The 20,088-nt window shown below is 43.5% G+C and overlaps 3 protein-coding genes and 1 long non-coding RNA gene across 4 annotated transcripts in view; 2 read left to right on the forward strand and 2 right to left on the reverse strand.

Moving 5' to 3' along the window:
* kif1ab (kinesin family member 1Ab) overlaps positions 1-3,809 on the reverse strand; it is a 34,461-nt gene extending 30,652 nt beyond the window's left edge. The window contains exons 1-4 of the mRNA XM_056597666.1: positions 3,614-3,809; positions 2,383-2,591; positions 326-399; positions 42-221 (exon numbers count right to left, since the gene is read on the reverse strand). Coding sequence (XP_056453641.1) covers positions 42-221; positions 326-399; positions 2,383-2,488 — 360 coding nt within the window. The 5' untranslated portion in view covers positions 2,489-2,591; positions 3,614-3,809. The remainder of the gene's footprint in view (positions 1-41; positions 222-325; positions 400-2,382; positions 2,592-3,613) is intronic.
* Positions 3,810-6,132: 2,323 nt separating this feature from the next.
* Positions 6,133-10,284, forward strand: agxtb (alanine--glyoxylate and serine--pyruvate aminotransferase b). Its single transcript, XM_056597646.1, has 11 exons — positions 6,133-6,473; positions 6,660-6,852; positions 7,036-7,100; positions 7,347-7,447; positions 7,537-7,607; positions 7,715-7,799; positions 8,065-8,163; positions 8,451-8,520; positions 8,951-9,046; positions 9,346-9,474; positions 9,840-10,284. The coding sequence occupies exons 1-11, from the start codon at positions 6,198-6,200 to the stop codon at positions 9,945-9,947; spliced, it is 1,293 nt and encodes a 430-aa protein (XP_056453621.1). The 5' UTR covers positions 6,133-6,197; the 3' UTR covers positions 9,948-10,284.
* A 67-nt stretch (positions 10,285-10,351) lies between these two features.
* Positions 10,352-13,491, forward strand: thap4 (THAP domain containing 4). Its single transcript, XM_056597663.1, has 5 exons — positions 10,352-10,473; positions 10,943-11,096; positions 11,480-11,589; positions 12,142-12,245; positions 12,831-13,491. Exons 1-5 carry the CDS (start codon positions 10,449-10,451, stop codon positions 12,945-12,947), a joined length of 510 nt encoding a protein of 169 aa, XP_056453638.1. The 5' UTR covers positions 10,352-10,448; the 3' UTR covers positions 12,948-13,491.
* A 1,954-nt stretch (positions 13,492-15,445) lies between these two features.
* On the reverse strand, positions 15,446-17,417 carry LOC130388251 (uncharacterized). The gene is made up of 3 exons (XR_008896390.1): positions 17,122-17,417; positions 16,897-17,041; positions 15,446-16,808 (listed from the first exon to the last, which is right to left on the reverse strand). It is a non-coding gene; the product is annotated as an uncharacterized LOC130388251 (long non-coding RNA).
* Between the last annotated feature and the right edge of the window lie 2,671 nt (positions 17,418-20,088).

A 20,088-nucleotide genomic window follows, 5' to 3' on the forward strand; every position in this document is an offset into this window, starting at 1 on the left:
TACAGTCCATCTGGAACCAGCACAGGTTTGACGGTGCGCACCAGAGGAATGATTCCAATCTGGTCCTTCTCCTGTCGGCCCATCATGGTGTAGCTCTTCCCCGATCCGGTTTGTCCGTAGGCGAAGATGCAGACGTTGTAGCCTTCGAAGGCGTGGAGCAGCATCTCCTCCCCGATGTCCCTGTACACCTGAACCTGGGACGCAAAGTTGCTGTCCTCTGGCTGAAGACACAGAGGGGACAGACATCAGGACTCATGGCAAAGAGGACAAATGTTTCACCGTCAGTTCGAGGGTGGGGGGGGGGGGTTAAGATAGTGACACTTACCGTGGTGTGTGACCAGTAAGAGTAGTCAAAATTGAAGCTTTTGTTCTCTTTAGGCTGTTTGGGGTTCAGTATGGCTGGAAGTAAAGAGAGTGGGTGATTAGACAGAGTTTACAGGGACATCCAGAAGTTTGAATCACTCTCTTTGCCCTATTTGTTTCTCCCTTGTCTCTCCCCCTCCCTCTCTCCCCCCCCCCCCGTCTCTTCCCCCCCCCCATTTCTCTCTCTCTGTCTCCCTCTTTCTCTCTCTCCCTCCCCCACCTCTCTCTCTCTCTCTCTCTCTCTCTCCCTCTCCCTCCCCCACCTCTCTCTCTCTCTCTCTCTCTCTCTCTCTCTCTCTCTCTCTCTCTCTCTCTCTCTCTCTCTCTCTCTCTCTCTCTCTCTCTCTCTCTCTCACTCTCTCTCTCTCTCTCTCTCTCTCTCTCTCTCTCTCTCTCTCTCTCTCTCTCTCTCTCTCTCTCTCTCTCTCTCTCTCTCTCTCTCTCTCTCTCTCTCTCAATAGGCCTTTGACACTTACTAGAACCAGGACTAAATGGATTCTGAACAGATTCACAAAAGCCCCTTGCGGACAATTCCAACAACAAAAGTGGATTACTAACATCGAGAAGAGGTAGGATTCACATGTGGGGCTGGTACTCAAAGACAGGCTGACACAACAGAACTGTTAATCAGCTGTTTCTTTAACACTCGAGAATGAGGTCATCATCGAAACAGTAACAGGCACAAAGGCCCGGCCGTATCCCCGGCAACACACACACACACACACACACACACACCACACACACACACACACACACACACACACACACACACACACACACACACACACACACACAAACACACACAAACTCACTCACACGGAGAGACACACTCTCACACCGAAATACACACTTTTTTTTCGCTCTCAGTTACATAGACAGACACACACTCCCACTCTCACACATCCAGAAACACACACAATCCACACACACAAACAAGGAAGCCTTTGGTTCCTGTGGCTGGTGTGATGAGAGTCAAGAACTATAGAGATCACTTCACACAAACACACACACACACACACACACACACGCACACACACACACACACACACACACACACACACACACACACACACACACACACACACACACACACACACACACACACACACACACACACCATATGAACAAACACCGTACACACACACCGTTCATACACACACACACACACACTCACACCATACGCACACACACCAAATGTACACACAACGTACACACACACACCGTTCACACACGCTGGCGGGCTACAACCCTTAGCTCTGACAAAGGCCTTTGTTAGTCTGCCTTTGGCTGGCAGGCACCCTGCATACTTCTCTCCAGCCTCCCCACTACCACGATGAACGCCACACAGACAAGGTCTCAAAATAGGACCGAGTGGGAATTGATTCATAATCTGAGTGAGCTTTAACATATTAAAACTCAAAGGTTTAAAGCCACTTTCTTTGAGTACTTTAGCCTTGCATAAGCCCTTGAGTTGCGTGGGAATGTACAGCAGAGTTCTTACTTTAAAAGATGGACTCAGGTGTACTAGTACGAAGAGAACTCTGTGTAGTTGTTTTAGGCTTTTAATCATTTATTGAATCACTTCTATGCATGCTAAGTGGTAGTTGACGATGTAGTTGTTGATTTAATGCCTTGGGAAGAGGCATCATTTTAATTATCCTCTCTGAATCAGTCTTCATTTGTTATATTATGTCTTCTCTCTCCTCACAGTCTTAAGTTTGTTATGCTATGTCCTCACAGTCTTTAGTTTGTAATGTTATGTCCTCTCTGCTCCAGTCTTTAGTTTGTTATGCTATGCCCTCACAGTCTTTAGTTTGTTATGTTATTTCCTCTGCTCCAGTCTTTAGTTTGTTATGCTATGTCCTCACAGTCTTTAGTTTGTTATGTTATTTCCTCTCTGCTCCAGTCTTTAGTTTGTTATGTTATGTCCTCACAGTCTTTAGTTTGTTGTTGTTTCTCCCTCCACTCCATAGGCTTCAGTGTCTTAAGGGTAGGGGATGACAGGCAGCTGATACTCACTGGTGGTGTTCCCCGACATCTGGATGATGCACTTGCTGTCCTTCCCCATTTCTCTGGAGTTGAAGGGTCGGACCCTCACCGCCACCTTGACAGAGGCCGTAGCCATGGTGCCAGTGGGTGGGGGGGGGTAAGGGTTGACGATGCTGCTACTGCAAGAAGACTGTCTGTCGATCTGTAAGAGGCCGGCTCAACCACGCGACACCAAGCACCTATAAGACACATTTAGGAACATAGGACTGAGTGACATCACTTGTGGAGGTGCCGTTCAGTGTTTTCGAAATACGTTGTGTTGCGGGTCTCTGTCCCAACACAAATAAATATGCATTAACAAATATAGTGGGCCTATTTGTTGGCAGTAGGTTTTCTGATTAGTCCATGCAGCTGCGTTCGTCATAAGCATAAGCATAGCTCCATACATATTATAGGCCTATACATCTAATGGCAGCAGATTGTGTTTAGTATTTATCATAGCTAGACTGTAGACACTGCACCAGCGGAAAACCGAATCGACGTGCCACGAGAAGCTGGAACAGCATCATTGAGACTACCATCATTGCAATTCTACAATAAAATGGCTGCGTGTTCTCTTCCCCACCTAAAATCACCTGCCTCTGCTTTCCGCGAGAATGTACGCTTTCATTCCCAAAATAGAGGGGGAAAACGCCTTAACGGACGCATGGCATGCCACCAAATCGCGACGCAACCGCGCCTACAACATGCGATGACAATTTTCTCTCATCGCAGTCGATAGAATGTAAATATTTTCCCCTCCATCTTGCTGGCCTGCCGCACCTCAAAAGCGCTCCTGCAGGCCGCTGCTGTGCTCCAATACCGTCCGTGTAAACATCGCCTCCATCAGCACCAACCCTACTCCACCGCTGCGTCAAAACGCACACCATTTTGTGTTATTATTTAGAATTGTCACCATGGCTTTTTGGGAGGTAGTTACTTTACGAAATTATGCCATGTCAACTGATATACACCAATTCAAGCTCGTAAGATCATCGTAGGCTATACCTTCACTCCATCTTCGACGGTAGCCTCGATTCAACCATTTAGGAAATTGTTAACATTCTAGCGCATGTCTCTACGGTCTGTGTTTAAGCTCAGATGACACAAGGCAAAGGAAAAACACCAACATAGACAACGCACATCATGAGGAGGAGCCTGCCAGCCTGGCCACCTCTGCGCCACTATGCCACCTCGTCAGAAATAGTCATCATCATCTTACCTAAACGCCCAGACTCGACGACCGCGGCTGCTTATAATGTTACAAAAAATATGTGGGCGTCATCCGATGTTTCCTGTTATTTATTTTTCCCTCTGTTCCATCAGCGAACAGCATCCCGTAGCGCATCCATGCGTGTCGAATCCGCCCCTGTAGCGAGCGATTCGAGTGATGCTCGGACCGAGTTTACTGGGGATGGACGAGCTGGAGTCTGGAAGATGGTGCTGCGTCAATCAGAGAGCGGAAAACATCTGGAGGAGGAGGAGGAGGCAGGGCTGGAGCTGGAGACTGAGCAGAGGGTTAACTAGGAGGATGGGTGTACAGGCGGTGTGCTGCGACTGCGGCCCGCCCTTGTATATCTGCGGGGGGAGGCTGGGGGTGGGAAATGGCCGAACAGACTGTGACGGGGATGTTTAGGGAATAGGATGATGACATCAGCATCAGCATCATCGCAGTGGGATGCAGCGAGCCAGAGCAACGCAGCTCGTTCGGTCTGATACAGCGGGGACGACAGTGCAGGGGCACTTTAACAGTGGACAATTAACACATGATGTTATGTCTCCAGGCCTCTTTATTTGGTTCTCTGGAGGCCTTTAATTACACGGTTTTATTAACAATGCAGACGATAAGATGTTTATTGGTCTTCTTATTTGAGTCTTGCTACCCCAGAAACTATTTTTGTGTGTACTATTTGTGTAAATGTTTGACCTGTGTGCTATAGGCCTAGTTGTTATCTTCTCCGTACCCACACTGTGTCATAAGGTAGAATTGTTCAGGTTATCGGACTCAATAATAAGTTGAACGCATACATTTATTATAGGTCTGAAGCTACAATTCTCTATCTCTTTATGTCTCTCTCTCTCGCTCTCTCTCTCGCTCTCTCTCTCTCTCTCACTGTTTAACATTCTGTGTGTGTGTGTCTCTCTCTCTCTCTCTCTCTCTCTCTCTCTCTCTCTCTCTCTCTCTCTCTCTCTCTCTCTCTCTCTCTCCCTGTTTAACAGTCTGTGTGTCTCTCTCTCTCTCTCTCTCTCTCTCTCTCTCTCTCTCTCTCTCTCTCTCCCTGTTTAACAGTCTGTCTCTCTCTCTCTCTCTCTCTCTCTCTCTCTCCCTGTTTAACAGTCTCTCTCTCTCTCTCTCTCTCTCTCTCTCTCTCTCTCTCTCTCTCTCTCTCTCTCTCTCTCTCTCCCTGTTTAACAGTCTGTGTCTCTCTCTCTCTCTCTCTCTCTCTCTCTCTCTCTCTCTCTCTCTCTCTCTCTCTCTCCCTGTTTAACAGTCTCTCTCTCTCTCTCTCACTCCCTCTCTCTCTCTCTCTCTCTCTCTCTCTCTCTCTCTCTCTCTCACTCCCTCTCTCTCTCTCTCTCTCTCTCTCTCTCTCTCTCTCTCTCTCTCTCTCTCTCTCTCTCCCTGTTTAACAGTGTCTCTCTCTCTCTCTCTCTCTCTCTCTCTCTCTCTCTCTATCTCTCTTTATCTCTGGGGGGCTAATGTGCTGGGGCCCTTGCTGTGGAGCAAAGGCCAATGAGGGGGTAAACAACACAACTCATATTTATTTATCGAGGTTAGGGTGATGTGAAGTAATCATTTACCTCATAGGATATTCTCTCTAACCCAACAAGTTGCAGTTAGAGAAATATAAAAAAAAATGCTATTCTAATCTTTTTCTTATATAATTACAATTTTTTACAATTCTTGTTCGATTTTGTGTTCGATTCTTGTCCTTTTTTCCAAGGTGTAATAAAACGCTTTGTAACTTGAGTTTAGGGACATATGGTCTAGAGTGCAAGTGCAACCATGGCCATAATCTTGTTTGAACCAGATGCATGGCATTGGACCTTGAGGTGAACGGGCAGTTAGTCATTACCAATGTAACAGTTTTTTTGCGAGACTTTCTGAGCTTTTGGGAGTATTTGTTGACAAAGAGTGTTCTTGATATTATTATCACTGTAGCTTTCATATTGTAACAAATTAAAAACAAATCTCAAGTAATGATAATATAATGTGATGTTTTTTTCAATTACATTCAATAACCCCATAATGTATAGAAACTGGGACTGTCTGCTCAGCCAATCATGTCTCTTGAAACAGGAACACTCCTCTCTGACTCTGACACTCTGATTAGCTGTTTACAAATCGCTATGTATTGGATCATAAATCTTCTTATCTTACACTTTTGTCTTTTTTCTCAAATTAACATAATATTATGTAATCATTTTAACCACTTCTTTACGGACCTTCCAACTTAACCGAAACAGTAACATTAACTCTCCTTATCCAAAGTCAAACATTGAACATCTCATAGCTGTTAACGTATCATCAATGATTTTGATAGAACACACAAAAACACACACACACACACACAGACAGACAGACACACACACACACACACACACACACACACACACACACACACACACACACACACACACACACACACACCCCTCAAAACCACCCCCATCTATTACGTGAGTGACGCAAATGGCTCTGGGACCAATAGGTCAAAGAACTTTGTTTTAAATCTTCGCCAAATGTCCGAGTCGAGGTCAGTCTGTCCGAAGTACTCTAGCATTCCCAGGAACGAGGATCTCCAGCAATGATGCAGAGGGCAGTGTTCAGCCGGGGCGCGCTGCTGGCGCAAAACACGGCAGCGGCCCTGGAGAGTTCGCTGGCCCCTAGGAGCGCTCCGCTACTCATGCGCCTGGATCGCTCGATGTCTTCCCTGACTATCCCGCCTCCCGCGGCCCTCCTGCGGCCGCTCGAAGTCCCAAACCGTTACCTGTTTGGACCGGGGCCTTCCAACGTCCCGCCACGTGTTCTAGCGGCCGGGGGCAGGCCGATAATCGGTCATTTGCACCCAGAAATGTATGAGGTAAATGCTGGGTATTTGGTTTTCCATTTTTTTCATTAATAGACTTCATTCCATGACGATTAGGCCTATACATCTAATCTCAAAACGCATCGTTTATAATAATGTGATTTAATATTTATTTATTTGCTAATATGTTATAAAGAATAAGGTCTAACCTGTCTGTGGTTTTCCACTTAATCTTACCAGATCATGAACGACATCAAGAAAGGGATTCAATACATCTTCCAGACCGAAAACAACATGACGATATCCATGAGTGGCTCTGGTCATGCTGCCATGGAGTGTGCCGTTTTTAACACAGTGGAACCTGGAGAAAGTGTGCTTGTTGCCGTCAACGGAATCTGGGGAGAACGAGTAGCGGAAATAGCCGAGCGAATGGGTAGGTCTTTTTACGCACGGTTTTACGAGGGGACCCGCTCCGTCCGCAAAGGGGACCATCGATGTTAATTTAGATCTATATGTGACTATATATCAATCAATTATCGATATATAAACTACAGTGAGGCTATTGACATGATCCGCTGGTTGCTACGATAATATTGATTTTTGTTTTCCTTTGTAGGTGCTAATGTACATAAAATGGTAAAAACACCAGGGCAACTTTTCTCCAATACGGAAATTGAACAGGTACTATAGGCCTAAATGCTTCCTAAGGATGTTCGATAGGCTTATTAATGTTATTTATGGTATGATATGGCAAAAAGTCTGTCTATACAGATATGTGTATATAAATATATATATATATGTATATGTGTATATGACATTTAATGTACATTGTACTTAAGATCAAACTATACATCATTTAAAAGACAATATACACATAATGCAGTTGAGCCGGCTAACTTCATGCTAGGGGTCTTTCATGTTTCGTAGGCCATGGCCAAACACAAGCCGGTGCTGTTCTTCCTCACACACGGAGAGTCCTCTGCCGGTCTCTGTCACCCCATGGACGGCATCGGAGACATTTGTCAAAAGTAGGTTCTCCTCCAACAATACAGTGTGAGCTTGCGTGGCTCCCCTAAGGGCAAATCAAATCAAATCATGACTTTTTTCTTTTTCCAAGGCACAACTGTCTCTTCCTGGTTGACACTGTCGCGTCAATGGGGGCAGCACCCATCTTAATGGACAACCAAAGTAAGGGTCACTGTGTGCGTGCGTGTTTTGATACACATGAGGGCAAGTGTGTTTTTGTGTGTTTGTTCCTTCATGTTGGATCATGATTAACTATACCCTCTTTCTAGAAATTGACATACTGTACACTGGCTCTCAGAAAGCTTTAAATGCGCCCCCGGGAACAGCTCCCATTTCCTTCAACGAAAGAGCATGGTAAAGAGACTTTGTGTGTGTTTGTGTGTGTGTGTGTGTGTGTGTGTGTGTGTGTGTGTGTGTGTGTGTGTGTGTGTGTGTGTGTGTGTGTGTGTGTGTGTGTGTGTGTGTGTGTGTGTGTGTGTGTGCGAGTGCGTGTGTGTGTGTGTGTGTCCACGTGCGTGCGTGCGTAAATAAAGAAAATAAATGATGCATGAAATTCAAAAACAGAAATATGGGTCCCAGTAATCAATATCAATAACACACCTTGTTACCCCCTCTCCAGTGACAAGATGTTTAACAGGAAAACCAAGCCTGTATCCTACCTCTTGGATATGACTCATCTTTCCAACTACTGGGGTTGCGATGGCCAGACAGTCCGAGCGTAAGTCCACTACCATCAACTATGCAGTGTGTGACCTCAACTGAAACGCACGTAAACCATAGAGGGTGCTCTGAAATGACCCCATTTTGTTTGCCCTGTGTGTTTGTGTTTGTTGTTTAGAAAAGCGCTGACTAAATATTGTTTATTATTGTTATTATGTAACGTTTTGGTTAAATATATCAGCAGGGTATGGCAGCAACCCAAAGTCCAAACTTTTTCAACCCGCAGGGCACCAAGAATACGTTATATAACAGCCATGAATGATCACTGTTCACCGTTTGTTTTAGATACCACCACACAGGCCCCGTTTCTGGGTTCTTTTCCTTAAGAGAGAGTCTGGCCATTCTTGCTGAGAAGGTACGCATGCTACAACTTCCAAAACTTTAACATATTGAAGAACACACACAAGAACGCATTTCCAAAAAGCTGAATAATAACAGAATGATACAAGCCCAACCCGGCTGCATCTTTTTTGATTCAGATATTCGATTCAGCTGCTCAGTGAAACATATTTATTTTTCTGTACATAACTTTAACTGGCCCCGCCCTTCTTTTGGGATGGCCAATCACAAATAGTTTTTTCCAGCTGGTAAATAACTCTGATGCATTAGTGGGTAATAGAGACACCGAATATGGATCCTAAACTTAGGGGGCACAATGTCTGTACCGAGGAGGCATTGCATCCTTTTGCCCCCTCGTGGCACCGGGCCTGGGTTTGTTCGTCAAGGTCACGTTGCAATGCGGTGCATTACGACACAACGGTGCTCTGGTCTCTGTCTCCCCCTAGGGGCTGGAGGAATCCTGGCGGCAACACAAGGAGCTGGCGGCCTACCTCTACAAGGGGCTGGAGGACTTGGGCCTCACCCTCTTCATCCGTGATAAGGTGAATTGCCATTGTTCCCAAATGATTTAAAAAAAAAAATATATATATATATATATATAATTTATGCATGGATATTATACATTGGGCATGATGCAAGATACTATAATAAAGAAAAAAGATTATTAATGATTATTATCACGAATATATTATTCATAAAATAACAAATAACATTCATCAATTCCAATCTTGCATTAGACAGAACCCCAGTACAGAAGAATCCATACTCAGCGTAACAAATGACCAACTAATGACTGGTTCTGTTTATGTTAAACATATCATGTGACGCCTGGTTGTTGCAGGACCTGAGGCTGCCCTCGGTGACCACCATCGCCATCCCCAAGGGCTACAATTGGAGGGAGCTGCTGGTGTACATGATGAAGAACCACAACATGGAGATGACCGGGGGCCTGGGGCCCTCCATCGGCATGGTAAAGACGGGTGGTTTGTGTGTATGTGTGTCGGTGTGTGTGCGGGTAAGTGTGTGTGTGTGTGTGTTTGTGGTATGTGTGTGTGTGTGCGTGGTATGTGTGTGTGTGTGTGTGTGTGTGTGTGTGTGTGTGTGTGTGTGTGTGTGTGTGTGTGTGGTATGTGTGTGTGTGGTATGTGTGTGTGTGTGTGTGTGTGTGTGTGTGTGTGTGTGTGTGTGTGTGTGTGTGTGTGTGTGTGTGTGTGTGTGTGTGTGTGTGCTGTGAGTGTTTGTATGTGTGCGTGATTACATGTGGTTTTAAGATTCAGGCTACGATTGATAATTATTTGAATTTAGTCCTGACTGTTAATTTTTATATTCCATTAGGTAATGCGCATTGGACTGATGGGATACAACTGCAAGAAGTCAAACGCTGACATGGCACTGCACGCCTTGGCAGATGCCCTCAAGAACTGCAAAAAGAGCAAGGTCTGAGCAGAGAGGTGGATGCTCATGACATTACCACTGGACACTGAATGCAGTCGTCGTCGTCGTCGTCTCCCCCCGGGCCCCCAGAACACCTAACCCAGGCCTGGGCGATCAAATGAGGAGAAAGTTTAAACTAATATATGAATGATACTGAAGTAGATGCTCATGTTTGAGCTTTGGAACACATTGATTCCTTAATAAAAAAAATAAACAAGCCACATGTTTCACACTGCAAAAGGGTAAATGTTTATGGGTGAAATGCATGTGTATGGAATTTTCACTGCATGCATATTGCTCAAATTATTGTATGATGTCAATAAAATGGTCACTATTTTATCAAAAAGTTGTCGACGTCGTAAAAGGCAACATATTTATTCTGTTTTCACTACAATTCCCATGATCCTTTTTTAATGTCGTAAAGCACGGGTTTATGATCCAGACGCAAACGCGGATGTATTTGATCTTCATTGATATCTGTATCAGTGATCCGCCGGGTCAAACTTATCGATGGCGTGCCCGTTCCACCAGCCAGGTAACAAGCTCCGATATACTCTAGTCTTCAACAGCATGACCTTTATTGTATATGCACAGAAAGTAGATCCTTGTGTTCGAGGCCATACACCATGGACCGCATACTCGTATATATATAACCTGTTTTAATACAGAACGCTGCAACACCCGAATTATTTTTAAAGGTCGTTTGAGATAAATACGTACTAAGATGCTAGGCTGCCTTAACACCTAATATATCTGACTTTACTTGGACCGTTCTATAAAAAAAAATCCAAGAGGTATCTATATATTTTTATAAACCGTGTAGGTCTACGTAAGGGTCTCATTCATGCGCTCAACAATGTTGCGCTACAACGTTTGTTTCCCTGGTGCTGCCTGCTTGTGTCCTCACCTTGAACTACTGGCACCTTGTGGACATTTAGCAAGCGTACATATGATCCATTTCTACCTCCCGAAGGTTGTGTTCTATTTCTGTTTTCCAACATTAGCTAAGCTGAACGAAGCCATCTCTCCTCTTGATTGGCTCCTGGGTAACTGGGAATCAGTCGAGCCCGGAGAGGGGTCCTTCCCCAGCCTAAAGCCCTTCCGCTACACGGAGGCCCTCCACTTCACCCAAGTGGGACAGCCCATCATCAACTTTATGTGCGTGCGTTAAGTGGTCATTCAAAAACAATGCAGTACTTCATTTTCATAGGTGTCATTTTAGGACAAACACACCTATCGCTGATAACAGTAATTATGTCTCTGCTACTTTTATTTACAAAGTCACATGGTCATTGGGTGATCTCTTCACACGCACCTAACCCTATTATTGGCCCAACCTGGTAGATCATAATTGGTGCTATGAGCAACACCTGCAGTTGTCCTATGACAACCCTTTTGCTATTGCTATATTTGGTTTATTCAATTTAATGATCCTTCGTTCAATCTCTGGATTTGTGAAAGCACAAATGACTCCATTGTAGCGTACACCCTGTGGTGGATATAGACGTCGGCCTAGGTTTCTGTTGCGCCTGTGTTCGCAGGTTCAATGCCTCCGATGTGGAGACGAAGAAGCCACTTCACAGGGAGTGTGGCTTCATCCGAATGCAGACGGGCACCAACCGAGTGGCGTTCATCGTCGCACAGAACTCTGGTACCCCACAACGTTCCTAATTCCCAGCCTTCAAAATAATTGCCTGACATGCAATAGCGCAGTACACGCCAACATCCCATGGAGGGACTGTAGCCCGATTGGTATCTAGCTAGAGTTTGACACCCATCCCAACGCACACTGAGTTTAACGCCAATGTGTGTACACTCTCTTTTGGAAAAATGCCTACATCTGACTTTCTTTTTAGTAGTTTTGAGTTTAAAGGGGGGATATAATGCGAGTGTGATTAGCCCTTAGAAGCAGTTTGAAAATCAGCCTATTTATGTTGACATCAAAAGTGGGCGTGTCCTCCTATGACGTATAGATAAGCAACATTTGATAGTCAACTGGTTAGGCTGGTAGACTGATCTGAGCCACTTAGACACAGGAAAAGGCAGATTTTCAATCTACTTGTGATGGCCAATGACAGTCTCTCCTTGTGGCATAATGTCACCCGTTTAATGATGCGTCTGCTAGAAGATGTGATGGCCCAATTGGTGAACGGTTGCTGTTGTATCTATTGTGTACATGCTTCAGCTGAGACTCTGTGTGCAGGACTGGTGGAGGTTGAGGAGGGGGAGCTGGTGGGAAAGAAGCTGAGCCTGCACACCCACGCTCTAGCCAGGACATCGTTTGCCAAGGAACCCCACGTCAAGGAGGTATGGCTGCAGTGTGAACTGTCTCTAACAAGCCATTTATTTACCCAAGTGACTCTGGCTTGTGTCTGATGGCATTAAAGCTGCATTTGAACTTTCTGTATGACTCCATCTTAAAAGAAACCTCATTCATTCAAAGCCACTTTAATGTGCCTTAAGTTGAAGGCAGGGGGAGGGGTTATTGTTGTTATATATTTATTAATATTTCTTACTGTATTCTATTTATTTATTTAAAAAAAAAAAAGCACTGAACAAGATCTGCACCTTAATTTCGTTGTGTAAATACTTTGTATTTAACCCAATGACAAATAAAGATTATATTCTATTCAGCTCAGCTCTTAATCCATATTCTTCATTTTCATTGTATCAATCACCTTGTATTACAATTTTGCACAAAAGGCGCTATATAAATTAAGATTGATAACCCCTACCAGTAGGGTTGCATTAATTCAGCTTTTTATCTTGGAATAGCGATAATGCTCCAATTTATGGACAATACATAGTTGCTGTGTGACAGGCTGGTCAGCATGTAATTTTTAAACGTCTTCCATTCTTTCTCCCTTCTATCCTTTATTTATTTTTTCTCAGGTCTCCAGAGTGTTCCAGCTCCAACCAGACGGGAAGCTGGAGCAGACGGTTTCCATGTCAACGGACAAGCAGCCAATGACGCAGCACCTGCACATCACCTACAGTCGCTTGCCTTGACGAATACGAAGACCACCTTCTGTGTTTGTGCGAAAAAAAATAATTACCTGATCTGCAATTTATGTGGCCGGAAATGGAAGACAAGACTTGAATTCATGTTGCATTTACATATAAATGGAATCTCGCTGTTCACTTTATTATTTCAACCTCAAAACTTTGCTTTGCACATATGGGTAATCACCAAGGATTAAGGAGAACATCTCATGCACTATTCAATGGTTTTATTGTTTATGTATAAACATGTATTGTATAGACAAGACTTGAATTCATGTTGCATTTACATATAAATGGAATCTCGCTGTTCACTTGGCCGCCATACAGTTTAACACGAATGCCGTCATGAGGGTGCTTCACGAAGTGGCAAAACACAATGCATTGTGGCTGTGGAGCTTGTTTTAAAATGGACCTTATCCTTTTCTCAAGTGAGGTTAATAAAACACATTGACAGTCCTAGCACAGTAAGATAACTTGGCATATCGAATTCGACCAAAGTACAAAATGCACTCAGGGCACAGAACTCCAAGGACTGGTTTAAGTACAGTGTTGGGAAAGTTACTTTAAAAAAGTAATTAGTTATAGTTACTCACTACTTGTTCCAAAAAAAAGTGGAAAAGTAACTATTTGCGGTTCTGTAAAAAAGGAAAGTTGCTATGTCCAAGAATTTGGATTTTTCTGAGCAGTTTTCACTTGGCCTTAATGTGTTAAATGGTTGACTGCCCATTCAAGGCCCTGATATACTTCCAACTGAATTTTAATTTGCTTGGTTGCAAAGGCTGTGGAACATCTGCCGAATGCTACAGAAAATTCCAACTTTTCATCGGATTGCTCCGGACGTGCAATTTCTGGTGCTTCATCGAATCTGTTTGGCGTGTGCGTGTGTGTGGCGCGCGTGTCCTGGCTTGTGTGTAAAAACACTGGCTCCGATTGGCTACCATAAAACATGACTGCCAATCATAAACGGTTATCTCGTTAAAGGGGACCTATAATGCTTATTCGACTTTTATGACCTATAATCGTTGTTATAATGATTGATAGTCATGTTCAACCATACACAAAAAACGATTCCTTGCGCGCACGCGGGCAGATTTGACCGGGCATATGGAGGCGCGGCAGGAGTGCCTCTACGTAGATGATTTCCCGGAAATGTGAATAAGTGAATCGCAAACGTTGTCCCGAGTGTTCAGCGCTCTGCACAGCCACCCAAGACTGTCACTAGGGAATACGTCGAAATGCATGTACGTCATTATTTGACACTTGTTAAACATGACTATCAATAATTATAACAACGTTTATAACTCATAAAAGTCGAAAAAGCATAATAGGTCCCCTTCAACCCGGTCTCCTCGCTAGTAGTTTGTGTTGGAGCCAGGGGTGCATTCGGATTACGCAGTGTATTCAATCAATTAGTAACACACCGCATTTAACGTACAGTAACGGTAACGCCTCGTTTCCACATACGTATGTTTTTCGTATCCGTGCTTCCATACATTTATGTAAGGGGTCGCTAGTGTTTTACGTACAGTCATGAATTTATTTACGGACAGCCAAAAAGATGGGGGAACGTATGATAATGGCCGTTTTTAGGAGACCGGTACTTTGGAACATGAGGATCGACACATACAGAGATAAAAACAAAACCAACCAGGCTTGGAAAGAGATCGGCGAGGAGTTTGGCCTGCCAGGTACATTTACATGTTTTGTGAAAAACATAAAAACTTTCATATGGTATCTCCGTAAAACGACAGCGAAAGTTAAAATTTTTGAACGTATATTACAGACATACCGGACAGAAATTTTACGGAGGGGAGTAGTCTCGGAGGAAAAACGGACATCACGGAGAATCACATAGGAATGAATGGACTTTCGGTCGGAGACGGTTGGATCGCATACGAGAATGTACGTATGTGGAAACGAGGCGTAACAGCGTTGTAACGACGGTAACAGTAATTGGTTAGATTAGTCTGTTTCTGAAAAATAACGGCGTTACCTAACGCCGTTCTTTTAAACTGCGTTACTACAAACACTTATTAAGTAGGAGTGAGCCCATAGAGCGCAACAGTGGTTCCGGAAGTAAAAATTCCTTTCATAGTCTACGTACCACGTAGCATGGGGCGTTTGTGGGCGGGGACCCCGGTTAGCCTATATCGCAAGAGGATATATGGCTTTTATTGTCATTGTTCTGTGTTCATCATTTCATCAAGGGCGTAACCACGCATTCTTTGGGGGGGTCGTGTCCCCCCCAATGTTGAGAAAATACTAACCTGTCCCCCCCAATATACAGAAGGATAAAATGTAAAATATATGTTCTCTTTTTATGAACCCTGTCAATAGATCGGTCTCTTGTTGTGTCTTATTTATTTTCAATTTATTTCCGTTTGTTAAGTGTGTGAATCCCCCCTCCTAATTGTACACTTGTGCGATTTAGTTTGAAACCACCTCGCGACTTTCTGCGTTGTCATGGTTACCCCACACTCTCCCCCCCCCCCCCCCCCCCCACACTCTTTCTTCAGTGAGAGCCAAGAAAGTAAAGTTGAGTAATGGAGGATTTGAGGTTACCTAAAAAGCAGAAGAAACTGGACCAACAGCCAAGCATACGCAGTTTTTTTAAGACAGTAAGTAACTTGATACCGAGCTTTGAGTAAGCAAATAAAATGAGTAGCCTCGTAAAAGCAGAATATTATATAGCTCATGAAGGTCAGTCGCTGTTCTTTTGATAAAATGACATGGTTACGATGCAGGCAGCACAGAGAGAGAAGGAGAGAGACAGGCATGCTGAAAGCAGTGCCTGTAACGTTATTTAACGTGTTGGAGAGGAGGTAACGGACAATTTAAGGTTACTTAAAAAGCGGATAAAACTGGACCAGCAGCCGAGCGTACACGTTTTTTTTTTCTCCAGACAATTAGTAGCTTGATACCGAGCTAAATGTGTGAGCAAATAAAACGAGTAGCCTAATTAAAATATGAGTCGCTGTTTTTTCTGATAAAATGACGTGTGGTCACAATGCAGGCATCACAGAGAGACAGGGAGAGAGACAGGCAGGCTGAAAGCAGTGGCCAGACAGGGACATGCTCTGGACATGCAGGTGATAAGGTGAGAATTTTGAATGTGAGACTAGACAGCCTTACAACATTGTTTATAACCTGGGCCTACATGTCAGCAATACATAAAAGTAGCCTACTTCTAATACAAGCAGAATATATAGACCAAAATGATCACGAAGGTCAGCCACTGTTCTTCTGATAACATAATGACATGTGGTCACAATGCAGGCAGCACAGACAGACAGGGAGGCAGAGAGGCAGGCTGCTTTTTTTGTTAAAGTCTGTACATCACAAAAGTACATCAGTAGTTGTCCTAATTAAAATAACATTAAAAAAACATGCTTTGGGTATGTGGTATTTTTCCATTGGAAGCTATCCTTTTTGCTACAGTACTACTGGAAGAGCATAATTGTAATTGGTAGGTGTGTTTAAGGTCAGTAAGCAACTAACCAAAACAAAGTGTGTGTGTATGTATGTGTGTGTGTGTGTGTGTGTGTGTGGGGGGGGGGGGCGGGGCAGACATTACATTATTACACTATTCCTTTAGTTGTGAATTCAAATGGTCAATGTAGTCCTCGAAACTATGTTCTAAATGTCCACATTTTCATATATAAATATAGAATTGTAGGCAATGCACTTAACAAATAATAATAAAAAATTAGACCCCCCCCAATGTCTAAACCATGGTTACGCCCTTGCATTTCATGGAGGTGAGATTACACAAGAACGCGTTTGTTTTTCTGTCGAAGCCACCGGGTAAGTCTGTGCACGGCACGCAAACATCCAAGCTTGGATCCGCTCCGGTCAAATCCGCTTCAACTGTGGAGGGAAGACTGGAATTAGTGACTTTGTCACGTTTGTCAGAAAGGGTTGAATCCTTATTCATTGAGGAGATGCAGATTCGTACATGAAGGCGGCTGGTCCATGCTTAACCGGCGTCGTCGGCGCGGTCTAGCGGCCAGCAGGTCCTCCTCCGGGTCCGGTCGCTCCGGGACGGTGGACTCAGAACCTCTGGTCTCGTGGCGGGAGTGGAGAGCCATTCAGCCGGAGCGCTGCGCAACAGGTGGATCAGTGGGAACCAGACCGCTGATACCTAATTATCACTCTTTTTCAGACACAAATGTAGACAAACCTTTGAAGAAATTAAATTCTCTCACGTTCATTGGCTGACTTTACATGCTAATTTTGGAATTGTTTGCCTTCCATATCTCTGGGGGTCCTTTTGGTTGCGTCTGTTTTACTGCACCTTTACTAGCCTGTCTGCAAAAAACTTTCTTCGGTGTGATCGGCTCCTCTGAAGCCTGCTGCTCACTTCCAACCTCTCCTCGTACCTCAGTACCTCAACAGTCCTGCGGAGGGCGCTGCTGCGCCTCTCGTTGTATCACAATCACATTTCATGCACTTTAATACATTGTATTACATTTGTTTTTTCATTCAACGTAAAGTGTAAAGTATTTTTATATTTTTGTATATGACTAGTCTAAACTTTGACTCTGGTTATTTAAAGTGCAGAAAAACAAAGATAACCAAAAAGGAACCCAAAGATATGGAGGGAAGCTCCGGTCATCTTCGGGGCATTTAAAAAGTCAGAAAAACACAGAAAAAAAAGTTTCCAATATGTAAAAAAACAACAGATACGGATATCTAGGTTATATATAAGGTTTGATTTTTCTTTTCTAGGTCTCTAGGGTCATGCCATTAGACGAGGGGCCGCTCATATATCCCCCTACATTTCCGAAAATGGACTTGACCTGCAAGCTGTTTATTGGATAAACGCATTTCCCAATCCCAGGAGTCTTTGCTCCATTCTACGTCAATTCAAGAACAAAGAAATTAAAGTAAACTGTAGTTTGTATTTTTTAATTATGGCCATGAAACGTATGTAACGCCTGAATAATGAAGAATTAAATAGAGTAAAAAAAAAAAAAAATTAAAAAAAACCATTAATGAGACATAGAGAGTAAGCAAGTAGTATAAATTTTGGTTGGACGTTCCCAAGACTTACATTATCTGCGTCTTGAAGCGCTGGTTAGTTGTTGAAATTAGTGGGCTTGTTAGCGCGAAATCACTGTTTCAGAGAGTACAAGTGCCATGGCACTTAGCTTCAAATTGCCACGCCTCCAAGCCTGGGAGTTCGCTTTTACGTCGAGTTCTACAAGTTGAGAACAATGAGTTCTCAACTTGTAACCACAGAGTCAATGTTTAGATTAGTCATATGACTACCACACCAGCGAGAACTCACTGTGACGTAACCACCAGCGAGAACTCACAGCGAACTCACAGGTGTGTGTGTGTGTGTGTGTGTGTACACACACACACTTGACTTGGAAAAGTGTGTTGCTAACGTTATTCTTTCACATCTTGATTATCGATATAAGCTGAATGTGGGGCAAAAACATACACAGCGAACTCACAGGTGTGTGTGTGTGTGTGTACACTTTTAGTGACTTGAGTGACTAACCACAGAGTCAATGTTTAGATTAGTCATATGACTACCACACCAGCGAGAACTCACTGTGACGTAACCACCAGCGAGAACTCACAGCGAACTCACAGGTGTGTGTGTGTGTGTGTGTGTGTGTGTGTGTGTGTGTACACACACACACTTGACTTGGAAAAGTGTGTTGCTAACGTTATTCTTTCACATCTTGATTATCGATATAAGCTGAATGTGGGGCAAAAACATACACAGCGAACTCACAGGTGTGTGTGTGTGTGTGTGTGTGTACACTTTTAGTGACTTGGAAAAGTGTGTTGCTAACGTTATTCTTTCACATCTTGATTATCGATATAAGCTGAATGTGGGGCAAAAACATACACAACGCGATTTACGTTTGGCGAAAAGGCACATTCATCAGCCATTGTACTGTTCTCAGTACAGAGTGTTACTGCAGCCATAGTGGTAAACTACGATCATAGATCTATAATTATCACTATCTGTTATAGTTATTGATCAACCATAGTGGTAAACTACCATCATATATCTATAATTATCACTATCTCTTATATGTATTGATCATTCATAGTGATAAACTACATTCATAGATCCAATTATCACTTTCTGTTATAGTTATTGATCAAAGGGATGATCTAGCCTATATATAAATGATATATCTATACATATAGTTGTTCACCATGAACAGTATGGTGGAAATTGCATTAAATGGAAAGAGACAATTTCTCATGGCACACGAATGCGTGACTCGTTTATTTCTTTAGAAAACCAGGAAGTGATAACGCACAACATGTGAACAAAAGGACCTGTTAAAGAACACATAACACATAGCATAGACTTGTATAGCCTACAGTCTATGTTATGGCGAAAAAAAACACCGATATATTTTGTGTGGAGATTGATCGAGTTCTGGACCTCTTTGATTCCTTTTAGGCGGTCGATTACGTAATGAGGGGGAGATTAACCGTGTTTGCGCTGCTGCCTTGCTAGTTGCGACTGCCCAATGCGGAAGCGGGATCTTCAAAAAGGGAGAATCTTATCCGACAGACGTCGGTAGTCAGAGCAGGAGTAGAGGACCCGGAAGACTCGCCTTTTATTTCTGGTCGGGAGCGTACCACGCGCCGTTTTATTGTGAATCGATGATACATGCTCCGGCAGAAGCCACGAGTTAAAGACGTAAGCATCAAGGTTTTAGAAAAACAAATTATATTCAATGTCCACACTACCCATAATCCTAAAGTGTAACACGACTGATTGGGGCTCACTGTTAACAGAAAACCTTTACTGCACCCGGGGAAGCGAAATGGTCGACTGCTGCCAGTGAACTTGATAGCCTACCAGAGAAACGATGATTTCCCTTCGATTATTGGAAAGTTAGAATTGTAAAGATTGAAGAGGAAATTAGCTGTAGGCCTACATGTTGAAAAATATGTTGAAATTGAATATATTGTCCAAGAAAAAATATGACATAGGCTACAAATGACATTTGTAGTATAAAAGCTGGGAATACATCATGTTGAATGAATACGTAACTGGAATACGAGAATGAATTCACATGTATTAAAAACGAGTAACGTTACCACGCGGTGAATGCAGTCAGGGACGAAGGAACTTCCCATGTCAATGGAAACCTACACAAAATAT

Source organism: Gadus chalcogrammus, chromosome 8 (assembly GCF_026213295.1).
Source record: "Gadus chalcogrammus isolate NIFS_2021 chromosome 8, NIFS_Gcha_1.0, whole genome shotgun sequence".
Classification (NCBI taxonomy): domain Eukaryota; kingdom Metazoa; phylum Chordata; class Actinopteri; order Gadiformes; family Gadidae; genus Gadus; species Gadus chalcogrammus.

What these genes read in the sequence shown, in the direction of transcription:
- agxtb (XM_056597646.1), top strand. Translation starts at nt 6,198, where the DNA reads ATGATGCAGAGGGCAGTGTTCAGCCGGGGCGCGCTGCTGGCGCAAAAC. An exon ending in CATCTTAATGGACAACCAAA is followed by an intron (nt 7,608 to 7,714) that starts GTAAGGGTCACT and finishes CCCTCTTTCTAG; the next exon opens with AAATTGACATACTGTACACT. An exon ending in TGGCCATTCTTGCTGAGAAG is followed by an intron (nt 8,521 to 8,950) that starts GTACGCATGCTA and finishes GTCTCCCCCTAG; the next exon opens with GGGCTGGAGGAATCCTGGCG.
- thap4 (XM_056597663.1), top strand. Translation starts at nt 10,449, where the DNA reads ATGGCGTGCCCGTTCCACCAGCCAG. An exon ending in GTGCCCGTTCCACCAGCCAG is followed by an intron (nt 10,474 to 10,942) that starts GTAACAAGCTCC and finishes TTCCAACATTAG; the next exon opens with CTAAGCTGAACGAAGCCATC. An exon ending in CATCGTCGCACAGAACTCTG is followed by an intron (nt 11,590 to 12,141) that starts GTACCCCACAAC and finishes CTCTGTGTGCAG; the next exon opens with GACTGGTGGAGGTTGAGGAG.